Source organism: Pleurodeles waltl, chromosome 2_2 (assembly GCF_031143425.1).
Source record: "Pleurodeles waltl isolate 20211129_DDA chromosome 2_2, aPleWal1.hap1.20221129, whole genome shotgun sequence".
NCBI lineage: Eukaryota > Metazoa > Chordata > Amphibia > Caudata > Salamandridae > Pleurodeles > Pleurodeles waltl.
The window spans coordinates 834,473,727-834,487,461 of record NC_090439.1 but is presented as its reverse complement, the minus strand read 5'-3'; the positions used below and the strand labels follow the sequence as shown (position 1 = coordinate 834,487,461).

Sequence of the window (13,735 nt, the reverse complement as noted above, 5' to 3'; positions counted from 1 at the left end):
AGCGCAACTTTACTTACATATTTTGAAGACATTAAGACCTTGAATTTAAGCCAAAGCAGTGATATCTTAATGGTGTCTTTGATATATATGATGCCAGGTATAAATACAGGGGAACATTTTACCTCCAATGTAGAGGTATTGATGTGTTTCCTGCCTATGAGGAAGTAAATTGTCAAGATAAGGGGTCTGATTTATTTTATCATTTTCATGGTGATGGGCAGCTTTGTTCCCCAGAGGGGGGATCTTTGGTGGACCGGAGGGGGTTGCAAGTTCGTATAGGAACCTATGAGAGACTGTGACATGGGAATTATGTTAATGCTCACGATGATAGTGTAAATGATAAAATTCAAAAACAAGAACTGGTTGGCAAGTGCCTTAAATAATGCTTGTGTACCACCACCTGCAATACAATGTTACAATTAGCAATGAATTAAAAACTGTCCCCTGGAATGTGGCAGGAATAATGAAAAAACAAGAGAAGCAGCCCTTTTTGAGGGACCTAGATGCTAATATAATCTGCCTTCAGGAGACCTGGTGTGTTAGTGTGCTACAATTGTCTACAGACTGTAAAGCTGCCCGCCTAAGGAAGGCCATGCAAAAGGGTGGTTAGCAATTCTTCTTACAAATAGGATTAATTGGAAATCTGTGATCTTTAAGAACCTTGCAAATCTTTTTTTTAGCTATAACATCCCCCCAATGGAGGTGGGGAATACATCATCCCCTATTTTACTGATGAATGCTTATTTTCCACCTGATGCCCCCTCTAAACTCCTTGTGTATTAAAAATGCTATAGACAATGAGAATGGCCTCTGTGTAATTTTTGTGGGAGATCAAAACTGGAAAATCTCCAACCATGCTTTAGACTTATTCTGAGAGGTAAAAAAAGAGGAAGTCTTTCTTATACCCCATATCCTTTCCATCTAAAACTAGCACCGATAGGAGAGGTAAGATCCTCCTTGATCAATTGTGAAGCAATGATTGTTTAATAGCTAACAGGAGACTGCCCTCTGACTCCCCTGCACAATATACCCATAAATCCCCATTGAGTGAGTTTATATTGAACTATCTTATTATTAGGTATACTTCTTTCCATCTGCTAGGTGATTTAAATATATCTGATTCTATTCACAGTGACCACCGACCTTTGGTCTTCACGCTAGAGGTGAATAAAACCTCTGTTGGCTCTTGGAAATTCGACAGGGCTACTGGAAAATTTAAAACACAATCAGGTAGAACCCACTGAGATCTGAAAATGATAACTATTCTAAAAGATAAATTAGAAAAGGCAGTTACTTACCTAGATCTACGGGAGGTTGATTTCTTGCAGTCGTTCAATCAGTTTATGAAGCAGATTGTAAGAAATTCTACCTGAAGACCGCCTAATGCTCTAACAATGTCTGCTCCTCTTCCAGTTCTCCAAATGAATAAAGGAATAAACAGACTGGTGAGGAAACAATTCATTTTGTTCTCTAATGAGACATAGTTGCATTTCTCTTTTAAAAAGGAAGTAAAGCTCTATAAAAGTAGTCTGAAAAAAGCAAGCCATTGATTGTACTTGGGAGGAGCTAAGAGAGGTGGCCTCTAAGAACCACATGAGGATTTCTGGGGGAAAAGAGGCAGAAGGTTCTGGGACAAGTTAGACCCACCCTTTCTCCTACTGGAGAAGACAGCTGGGTCAATTTTATCTCCATATCATATGTGTCAAATGGTGAATTAGAGAGGCCCCCTCTCCAGAACTTTGTACATCTTTGTCAACATCTGGGCAGTGCTCGCTCTACGGGCGACTGGAATGCCAAAAACCCGCTCTTATGAGATGACTTAAACTATGCATTATGTTGATATGCTGTTGTTGAACCTTTTGCATTGCAGAGTTTAATCCTGAAGACTTATATTTAAGGTGCTTGTAAATACTGTTCATTTGTAATGTATTGCTGCAGGTTTTCAGAGTGTGTCAGGGTGTGGTCACTTTCCAGGGTCTTCTAGAAACTTTCTCTGCAGCATGCCTGGGTGTGGTTTGTGGGCTGGGCCAAGACTCTATGTAAGGGAGCCAGCCCAGCTCCACGTGCTCACTATTCAGAGGTCCCGGTGCAGAGCAGCAGCAACTTCCTGAGCTCCTGTTCCAGAGGCCTACTTTGATCTTGCAGGCCTTGCCCTTTCACTTTGTCGGTGTTTCTTGATCAAGGTGGTAAGTCAGAGGTCGGGCTGGGCCCCCGATCCCGTTCTCGAAGGATTTCGAGTTCTTGGGCCTAATTAGCATGATAAATCTATTTAGCTCTTGTGCGTGTGAAAGTGTGCTTGATGTTTAATGGCATATACATGCTAGCATTTGAATCGGCTAGACGCGCTATTCTTTCCTCATATACAAATCTTGATATTCATTGTGCGCAACCATTTAATTACATTTACAAGGTTGCATTCGAATCGGCAAGACGCGCAATTCTTTACTCGAGTACAAATCTAGATATTCATTGTGCGCAACCATTTTATGGCATTTACATGGGTGCATTTGAATCGGCAAGACACGTGATTCTTTACTCAAGAACAAATCTAGATATTCATTGTACGCAACCATTTTATGGCATTTACAAGCTGGTATTAGAATCGGCAAGAAGCGCAATTCATTTCCTGTGCTTAATTCATGTTACTCATTGTACGCTACCATTTCTTGGCATTCACATGGTGGCCTTTGAATCGGCAAGAAGCGCAATTCATTTCTTGTGTCTAATTCATGATATTCATTGTGCATTACCATTTCATGGCATTCACATGGTGGTATTTGAATAGGCAAGACGCGCGATTAATTTCCTGTGCTTAATTCATGGTATTCAGTGTGCGCTACCATTTTACGGCATTCACACGGTGGCATTCGAATCGGCAAGACGCATGATTCATTTCTTGTGCTTAATTCATTTTATTCATTGTGAGCAACTATTTCATGGCATTTACAAACTCGGGTGGAAATCCGCAATGTGCGCAATTCATGTTCTTGCATTCTAAGAATCTAAAAGTGCTAGAATTCCGGATGTTATATCCTATGTGCATGTAAGGTCTTTAGTACAATTCCTATTGTTTTCCAAGGAATGTTTGGATGGCCTTTATCCTCATGTAATTGAGGCCGTGTTTGTTCTGGGACATTGTTCTGGAAGGTTCTTGTATTCCTAGAACAGTATGTTTCAATTCATGAAAATTCCATATGAAACATTGTACTAACCATTTTTTATTCTTTTCCAGGTACCTAGATTTAGTGAGGCCTAATTAGAGTCCAGTTCTAGGCCATTCATGTTTCCTTAGTTTAGGTATTATTTCATGTTCCGAGTATCACAGAACTCTAGACTCAACAGAGTGTTATTTCATGTTCCGAGTATCACTGAACTCTAGACTCAACAGAGTGTTATTTCATGTTCTGAGTATCTCCGAACTCTAGATTCAACAGAGTGTTATTTCATGTTTCAAGTATCATTGAACTCTAGAGTGTTATTTCATGTTCCGAGTGTCATAGAACTCTGGACTCAATAGAGTGTTACTTCATGTTCCAAGTATCATTGAACCCTAGATTCAACAGAGAGTTTTTATGAATCTAAATGGGGTTTTGAATCTGATGTTGTGTTGTTTCATCTTTTGCTTCCCACAGGTCTCCTTCCCAGCTGTTCGCTTCCTAATCCCCTCTTCCCCTCTAGAGCGCTCTCAGCCTCTGTGATTCATCTATCAGAGTCTTGGAGCTGTTCAGTGGTGGACGTGTTGGGAACGTGCGCAGACCCCGAGGATCTGGTGACTCTGACAGAATAGTGAGCCCACAAATTATTATCCTCCTGGTTTGCGTGTGTTCTCAGCATGGCTACACTGGACGAGCTAGTCAAGGTTATCACGCAGCTCCAAGCAGAGGTAGTGTCATCAAGGGATCTAACAGCCAATTTAGCTGAGAGAGTGAGTCAGTTGCAGGAAAGAGTGGGAAAGATTGAGCAGGGTCCTTTGGGTGCAGGTTGGCCTGGTCCTCCTCCTCAAGGTACTAGAGGTCACCCCCCAACTAACATTTCTCTCAACGTTCCCTCAGCCATTCCTCTGGCTTCTCCAGAACGGTTCTCAGGTGATCCTTTGAAAGCACAATCCTTTCTGATGCAAGTAGAATTGCACTTTACCTGTCGACCAAGTGTTTTCCCTGATGCCCAATCCAGGGTGGACTTCTTGTTATCATACCTGACTGGGGACGCAGCCACCTGGGCAATTCCGCTGGTGCGTAAAGACAGTCCCCTGCTTTACAATTGGAGAAATTTTGTTCATGATTTTGAGCAAGTATCTGATCATAGAACTGTAACATTGTCAGCAAATCGTGAATTATTAGACTTAAGACAAGGCAATCAAGATTTAGTATCATATTTAGCCAACTTTAACCAGCTGGTAGCCGAGACATCCTGGCCTGAAGAAAAGCAAGCGGCTTTGTTCTACAAGGGACTCAAAGAGGAGTTAAAAGATATTCTAGCTCAAATAGACCCGCAGCCTACAGACTGTCAAGACCTGATAAATCTCATTTTGAGACTGGATCATCGTTTAGCAGAACGAAGGGGAACACGCAAAAAAACTGAAAAAGATCCTTGGCTTGTTCATGATAACAGAGAATCACAAGTTCAAGAAGAGAACAATGAGGAACCAACGGAAATTGGAACTATCAGACGGTCCTTAACGACTGCCGAGAAAGACCTACGTCGGAAAAGGAGACAATGTTTGTATTGTGGCCAAGAAGGTCATTTTGTTAAAGAGTGTCCAGTAAAACCAAAGAGCAGATTGGCTGTTGCTAAAAAGGTTGAGACAAAACTAAAATCCCCAGAGTGCAAGGAAGGTTTAGTCTTGGGAGTCACCTCAGACCTTTCTCAGAAAGAGACACCACCATTAAGAAAATCACAGTACTTGAAATTGGATCTAGAAATTCAAGTAGAAGGACACACCTACCTAAGAGAAGCTTTAGTGGACTCAGGTGCTATTGAGAATTTCATAGACACTCAGGGCCTGATTCTAACTTTGGAGGACGGTGTTAAACCGTCCCAAAAGTGGCGGATATACCACCTACCGTATTACGAGTTCCATAGGATATAATGGACTCGTAATACGGTAGGTGGTATATCCGCCACTTTTGGGACGGTTTAACACCGTCCTCCAAAGTTAGAATCAGGCCCTCAATTGGTGGAAGCATGGGGGATCACGTGTGAGAAAAAGAAAACACCGGGGTTAGTGGAGACCGCAGATGGCAAACTCTTCACTGGAAGTCCAGTGACTCTACAGACCCTGCCCCTGTCAATAACTTGTGATGGACAAACTTATGACACTAAACACGTCCAGTTAGCAACCTTTGATGTTATTCATGCTCCTCAGTATGGAATCATCCTCGGGATGCCCTGGTTGAGTCACCATAATCCTCAGATAGACAGTGAGGAGAGGAAGATAATATTCCAGTCATCCCTTTGTAAGACAAGATGTCTTAAAACTTTGAATGTTCTCAATCTGAGGGAATCTCCGTTAGCTATGGTTGCTACCAAGGAAATTACATTGCCTTTACAAAGCGGATCATGTACTGGTGTGGAGGGGGCAAGGAAGAACGGAGAGCCCTTCTTGTGGTCCCCAGAAGCCGATAAAGCCTTTTCGATTTCAAAGGAAGTCTTTTCCAGTACTCCTATCTTGACTCGTTCAGGGGCTGAAGGTTTCATTGTCACAGAAAACTGTCTCCAGACATCCAGTGGTATAGATCCTCAACAAGCGCACACAACCAAGGATGCTGAAAAAGAAGACTTCTCCACCGTCCCAGTCTTGTCTCATCCTGATCTTGACCATCCAGTCACAGTATAAACAGATGCTCCATATGGAACAAGTGGTGGCGTGTTATCGCACTGCAATAAAGACAGACAAAAGCATGCAGAGCATCACGGCAAGAAACACTGTGAAGGACCTCAATATAAAACAGAGGATAGAATGAGGCTTTCTACACGACATATTGACTTCAAGAAAAGCCACATGTTTAGTCCCAAGTTCACCGGTCCTTACACCATCTTTCAACAAGGCAACCCAATAACCTATGAACTGCAGCTCTCTCAGAAAAATGATGGTCCTAAGAGAGACTCATGGGACTCTGCTTTTGACATTCATTCTCTACGATTAGTGAGGCGTTTTTATCGCCTAAAACCAGACAAACCAGGCCCTAGAGTGCGCTTGGGAGAGGGGAGTACTGCCAACATCTGGGCAGTGCGCGCTCTACGGGCGACTGGAATGCAAAAACCCCGCACTTATGAGATGACGTAAATCATGTATTATGTTGATATGCTATTGTTTAACCTTTTGCATTGCAGAGTTTAATCCTGAAGACTTATAATTAAGTTGCTTGTAAATACTGTTCATTTGTAATGTATTGCTGCAGGCTTTCAGAGTGTCAGGGTGTGGTCACTTTCCAGGGTCTTCTAGAAACTTCCTCTGCAGCATGCCTGGGTGTGGTTTGTGGGCTGGGCCAAGACTCTATATAAGGGAGCCAGCCCAGCTCCACGTGCTCACTATTCAGAGGTCCCGGTGCAGAGCAGCAGCAACTTCCTGAGCTCCTGTTCCAGAGGCCTACTTTGATCTTCCAGGCCTTGCCCTTTCACTTTGTCGGTGTTTCCTGATCAGGGCAGTAAGACGGAGGTCGGGCTGGGCCCCCGATCCCGTTCTCGAAGGATTTCTAGTTCTTGGGCCTAATTAGCATGATAAATCTATTTTGCTCTTGTGCGTGTGAAAGTGCGCTTGATGTTTAATGGCATTTACATGCTGGCATTTGAATCTGCTAGATGCGCGATTCTTTCCTCGGATACAAATCTTGATATTCATGTGCGCAGCCATTTTATGACATTTACAAGGTTGCATTCGAATCGGCAAGACGCGCAACTCTTTACTCGAGAACAAATCTAGAAATTCATTGTGCGCAACCATTGTATGGCATTTACAAGGTGGTATTCGAATCGGCAAGAAGCGCGATTAATTTCCTGTGCTTAATTCATGTTACTCATTGTACGCTACCATTTCTTGGCATTCACATGGTGGCCTTCAAATCGGCAAGAAGCGCAATTACTTTCTTGTGTCTAATTCATGATATTCATTGTGCGTTACCATTTCATGGCATTCACATGCTGGTATTCGAATCGGCAAGACGCACAATTCATTTCCTGTGCTTAATTCATGGTATTCAGTGTGCGCTACCATTTTACGGCCTTCACACGGTGGCATCCGAATTGGCAAGACGCGAGATTCATTTCTTGTGCTTAATTCATGTTATTCATTGTGCGCAACTATTTCATGGCATTTACAAACTCGGGTGGAAATCCGCAATGTGCACAATTCATGTTCTTGCATTCTAAGAATCTAAAGTGCTAGAATTCTGGATGTTATATCCTATGTGCATGTAAGGTCTTTAGTACAATTCCTATTGTTTTCCAAGGAATGTTTGGATGGCCTTTATCCTCATGTAATTGAGGCCGTGTTTGTTCTGTGACACTGTTCTGGAAGGTTCTTGTATTCCTAGAACAGTATGTTTCAATTCATGAAATTTCCATATGAAACATTGTACTAACCATTTTTTATTCTTCTCCAGGTACCTAGATTTAGTGAGGCCTAATTAGAGTCTAGTTCTAGGCCATTCATGTTTCCTTAGTTTAGGTATTATTTCATGTTCTGAGTATCACAGAACTCTAGACTCAACAGAGTGTTATTTCATGTTCCGAGTATCACTGAACTCTAGACTCAACAGAGTGTTATTTCATGTTCTGAGTATCTCTGAACTCTAGATTCAACATAGTGTTATTTCATGTTTCAAGTATCACTGAACTCTAGACTCAATAGAGTGTTATTTCATGTTCTGAGTATCTCTGAACTGTGGACTCAATAGAGTGTTACTTCATGTTCCAAGTATCATTGAATCCTAGATTCAACAGAGAGTTTTTATGAATCTAAATGGGGTTTTGAATCTGATGTTGTATTGTTTAATCTTTTGCTTCCCACAGGTCTCCTTCCCAGCTGTTCCCTTCCTAATCCCCTCTTCCCCTCTAGAACTCTCTCAGCCCCTGTGATTCATCTATCAGAGTCTTGGAGCTGTTCAGTGGTGGACGTGTTGGGAACGTGCGCAGACCCTGAGGATCTGGTGACTCTGACAATCTTCCTATAATTGACCTACTATAAAGGAGATTGAGGCTGCTATTACAGAAATACGATCCTTCATGGCTATGGGTCCAGATGAAGTCCAAATTTTGTAGTAAAACAGGAGGCTACCCTTTGGGCCACACTATTGTTCTGCGAATAGGGCAGTACCCACTTTGTGAATTGGAAGCATTATTGTCCCCATTTATAAAAAAGGGGCTATATTACTCCTCTAAACTATTGTCAGATTGCCCTATTAGATGCAGTGGGTAAAGCTTTCACCAAATGTTTACTGGCACACCTGGGAAGAGGAAAATTAAATTATACCACTCAAGCAGACAGGTTTTTTGGAAAAACAATGGGGCCCTAGATAATATAGCTGCTTTACAACTAATCAACGAGAAGAATGTGGGTGCTAGAGGTTATTTAATATATGCTGCATTTGTAGACTTCTCGACGGCTTTTGATAAGGTGGACTGTTCTGTGCTGTGGAAAAATCTGTTAGACTTTGGTGTGCCAGGATCCTTATTGCACCTAATTATTCCTCTCCACTCTTCCACATGGTGCAGGATCCTGTTAGAAGGTGATCCAGGTCTTTCTAGGGTAATACTAACGCAGAATGGTCTAAAACAAGGTTATCTCCTCTCCCTGCTGCTTTTTTCTTCATATACTATTAGACCTGCCTGCTGCCCTTTCACAAAGTGTGGGTCTTCCACCAGGTATTGGGGAATGGTCGATTTCATGTCTCCCCTATGTGGATGGCATAGTGATTTTGGATCCTACCCGTAAGGGTCTAAAAAATCAATTGGGGGTACTACAAAACTATGCTAACACACACTAATTAAAAACGAATGCCTCTAAAAGTAACAGTCTGCTTCAAAAGTAAGAAAAAAACTTAAATATGCTAATTTCCCCTGGTGTTTAGGCTCTCAAAAATTAGAAGTGGAAAAAACGTTTATGTTTTTGTGAAAGATAATGTGTAGTAAACTGAGCGATAGTGACCACATTCTAAATAACGTGTAAAGCCCAGTCCCTGGCTAAGGTTTTGGGTGCGTTCTATAGGGCCACGGGTAGAAGACACTCCTCTCCCCTTTTAGCCGTTTACCAGACCAAGATTCTAGCTACTCTATTATATGCAGTGGAGTTTATTGACAAAACTAGATGTCGCTTTTTGAATAAAACTGAGGGGCAGGTTTTGAGAAGACTGACTTCTTGTAATACCGCAATATCGGTGGCAGCACTGAGGCTGGGATTGTGAATTAAAAGCACCTCTGCTCAATTCTTGGCGTGGATTGTCCGGTGGGATGTCAATTCCTAGAAGACTGAAAGGGTGTTGCATGAGAATGGAAATCTATAAGGATTAAAAAGATAAGCCGTTATTCTATAGGAATGTAAACCATGGCATTGACCAACTTGACCTTAATCAATGGTTAGTACTTTCACTTTCTCTAAATGCCCCCCCAATTTAATGCTTTCCTAAAACAAACCTCACAGGCTTCTGAACAGCAAGGCCTGTAGTAAGAAAAGGGGTTTATCAAAAGGTAAAAGACCCCATCATAATGAAAAAAAGCACAATCATATGTAACATGAAGTATGCCCCATGGGGTTCGATATTTCTGGGCATTGCTGCGGTGGGATATGTTGCCTTTAAACTGTGTAACATATACACAGCATGGAACCTCTGAAGTCTGTAATTTTTGCCAGAATTGTGTTCAGGACTTCAAACATGTCTTATTTGTCTGCCCTGCTCTTCAATTGTACCGTCGTAAATGACTGTGGCCTATTTTCTTGAAATTGTCGTCTCGATTGTCTTCGGAAGTCTTACAGTCATTAATTGATCCCACTAATTAATTGTTTTCCTCACACATTTTTTATTTTTTTAAATGCTGTTAGAAATTGGGTCTCTCGTTAGAAGAGGTATACACCCCTTGTCCAAGTAGGGACCATAGTCCTAGTCAGAGTAAGTCACAACACAATCAAAATTATCCTGTGCTCACCGTCTGGTAGCTTGGAACAGAACAGGCAGGTTTAACTCAGAAGGCAATGTGTAAAGTATCTGTGCAATAATTCATACAGTAACACAGTGAAAACACCACAAATAGTAGTCCAAACCAGTTTAGGAAAATAGATATTATTTATCTGAATAAAATAAGACCAAAACAACGAAAATCCAATATGCACAAGTCAAGATATCATTTTTTAAAGGTGTAAATCAGTCTCAATCCTTGCGAATCAGTGGTTGTATCCTTTTAACAGACATTACCTAGGATGCCTAAAAAATAACAATGCACAGGGGTCACAGAGGAGGAGATGCGTTGAAAAATAAGGAGCTGCATTGGATTTTTCACGGCGGCACAGACAATGCGTTGTTTCTTTCCACACTGCAAGGTGATGTGTTGATTTCCAGGAGCGCAGCCCTGGTTTCTCACTGCGATGCATAGATATTTTGACGCCCAGGGATGATGTGTTGAGAATCCTTGCCAAGCTGGTGAGAAGGAGCAGGTGCTGCGTCGATCCGGTAGGCAATGCAGCAATTTTCAGCCGTGAGGCAGGCACAGTGTTGACTTCTGCAGGAGTTGAGTCGATTTTCCGACCTACAGGGATTTTCTTATCTTTGGTGAAGTGTTTCTGGCCCTGAGACTTCTGAACAGGAGACAAACTCAATCCAAGCCCTTGGAGAGCACTTGTGGGGAAGGCAGAGCCCTTCCAGCAGTGCCAGGGGGCAGCAGGCATGCAGGGCAACAAGCAGGGCAGCAGCCATTCCAGCAAAGCAGTCCAGATGAGTCCTTTGGGTAGCCAGGCAGTCCCTCTGACAGAGTCCAGTTGTAGATCCAGAAGTGTATGATTTTGGAGGGTCACAGACCCAGTATACCCAAAAATGCCTTTGAAGTAGGGGAAACTTCAAAGAGTGATTTTGAAGTGGACAAGGTCCCCTTTTAACCCATCCTTGTCTGCCAGGTTCCCTGTGGGAGGTTATCAGTTCTTTGTGTGGAGTCAGGCCACTGGCCTTTGACGTGTGACAACCCCTCCACCCTTCCTGCCCAGGAAGACCCATTCAGTATGCAGATGAATGCATATGTGGCTGAGTGTCCTGTATTTATGGCTGTCTGTGTGGAATGCACAAGGGGAGCTGGCAACCAGCACATCCCAGACATGGGTTGGAGACAGGCTGTAAGCCACAGAAGGCAGTAAGTGCAGAGAAATGCCCACTTTCTAAAAGTGGCATTTCTTAAATAGTAATATGAAATCCAACTTCACCAGTAAGCAGGCTTTTCTATTACTATTCTGGCCACACCACACATTACAAGGCTACTCCTTTCAGATCAGAATCTACCACTGAAAAGTATGTAAGGAAGTCTCTAATGCTGGCCTATGAGAGGAGCAGGCCTCACAGTAGTGAGAAACACATTTTTGTGAGTTTTTCACTACCAGGGCCAAACACAGAAGTACATGTCCTGCCTTTTACTTACATAGTGCCCTGCCATATGTGTTACCTAGAGCCTACCTTAGCGGTGACCTAAATGTAGAAAAAGGGGAGTATAAGGCTTGGTAAATAGTTTTAAATACCAATGCGAAGGAAGGCCTGAGACATGGTTAAGGGGCTACATATGTGGGTGACACAATCAGCACTGCAGGCACACTAGTAGCATTTAATTTACAAGCCCTGGGTACCTCAAGTGCACTTTACTAGGGACTTACAGGTAAATTAAATATTATGTTACCATGTTTAGGGGAGGGAGCACATGCACCTTAGCAATGGTCAGCAGTGATAAAGTGCGCAGAGTCCTAAAACCAGCAAAAACAGGGTCAGTAAAACAGAGGAAAGCAGGCAAAAGTTGGAGGATGACTACCCTACGGCTAGATCTAACAAATGTTTTTTAAATTTATACTGATTTTATTGGAAATATCAGGCTAGTGATATTAAAACTTTCATGTTCTCAATGAACGTACGGAATTCTTTTTATTGCTTTAAAGGAAAGTGCATTATTGTATTGTATTGTTTTATAGACCTCTTCAGAGTTCCGAATCATGAATAAATTAAACTTGAAACACACAAACCCCATCCCTTGGTAGAATGTAAGCAGTGACATATGAATTGCACGAGTAAGCCAGAAGCACTCCTGGAACTCAGGAATAAACCAGGAGCACAACCTTTTTGAATTTAACCCAATATTCCATATTCTATTTCTAAAAGAAAGCGTAGTGTTGATGCTGTCCAGTTTAAAATATATTTTAAAATAGCATACTGAGAGTTTTAAATTTACTTACACAATCATATTTGTCAGTATTCCAATACTTCTTCAAGTCGCAGAATTGCATAAGCATCCCTTTAAGTGACACCACAACGATGCTCGCAAGAACACACTGAAAGGAAAAATAAAATACCACTTACTAAATTCATGAATAAACTTAAAATTATCCTGACGAAATTTTTTTACCTTCATGTGGAAATAATCGGAATGGCTCGCAGACACCACATCCTGCTTTACGAGGTCAGACTGGGTGAATATTGACATTTTGGGATATCACAAATTACTACAGAAAATTTGTGCGATATGCAAAGTTTCTGGAAGCCATAGATATCAGCTACCTTTGTTCCTATATACGAAGGAATGTGAGGGCAATTCAAATGCTATGAATACCTACGACATTTGAATTTGTGGGTATTCAGAAACTGTTTCAAAGCCCATCACACATGTTAGAAATGGGGTCTTTGGTTGACAGTCAGGTTACCCTCTGTTCAAGCAAGGACCCTCACTCTAGTCAGGGTAAAAGAGAATCACCCTCAGCTAACCCCTGCTTACCCCCTTGGTAGCTTGGCAGAGCAGTAGGCTTAACTTCAGAGTGCTAGGTGTAAAGTATTTGTACCAACACACACAGTAACTTAATGAAAACACTACAAAATGACACAACACCAGTTTAGAAAAATAGGAAATATTTATCTAAACAAAACAAGACCAAAACGACAAAAACCCGACATACAAAAGTCAAGTTATTAATTTTTAAAGATTAAACTCAAAAATAGCGCTTAGAAACACAAAATGCTTTGATGAGGTGTTAACACGGCGTTGTGATGGAGCCATTCCCAACAAGCCGACACCAGCGGCGCCGGACACGGAGTCACATAGACCCCCAAGTACAGTACCTTTGGTGAAGAGTGAAAACAAGCCGATGCGTGAAGTCAGGGATCGCGGCGTCTGTGCGAAACGTTGAATCCGCGCACTTGGAGCGACATCGGTCATGACGTGGTGCAGCGACTTCCACGGAGTCGCGGACTTCAGCGGGGCTGAAGCGGCGTCGGGCCTGTGAAGGTCGCCCCATTCCAGCGAAGATCACAGAGTCAGTTGCAGGCGGTGTCACCAGATTCAGCAGCGGCGTCGGTCCGAAGTCGTCCGAAGTCGATTTCCTTGGATTTCCACCAGCTTTCCTTTCAAGGGCCCAGGGACTGGATAGGGCACCACTTGTCAGAGCAGGAGTCTCTCCAGAGACTCCAGGTGGTGGCAGAGAGAAGTCTTTGCTGTCCCTGAGACTTCAAACAACAGGAGGCAAGCTCTAAATCAAGCCCTTGAAGATTTCTTCACAAGAGGGAAG

The 13,735-nt window shown here is 42.4% G+C and overlaps 1 protein-coding gene across 1 annotated transcript in view; it reads right to left on the bottom strand.

The window, feature by feature from the left end:
• SLC26A7 (solute carrier family 26 member 7) overlaps window positions 1-13,735 on the bottom strand; it is a 619,854-nt gene that overhangs the window by 78,300 nt on the left and 527,819 nt on the right. Inside the window, exon 10 of the mRNA XM_069219229.1 lies at window positions 12,413-12,508. Within this exon, the coding sequence (XP_069075330.1) occupies window positions 12,413-12,508 (96 nt within the window). The remainder of the gene's footprint in view (window positions 1-12,412; window positions 12,509-13,735) is intronic.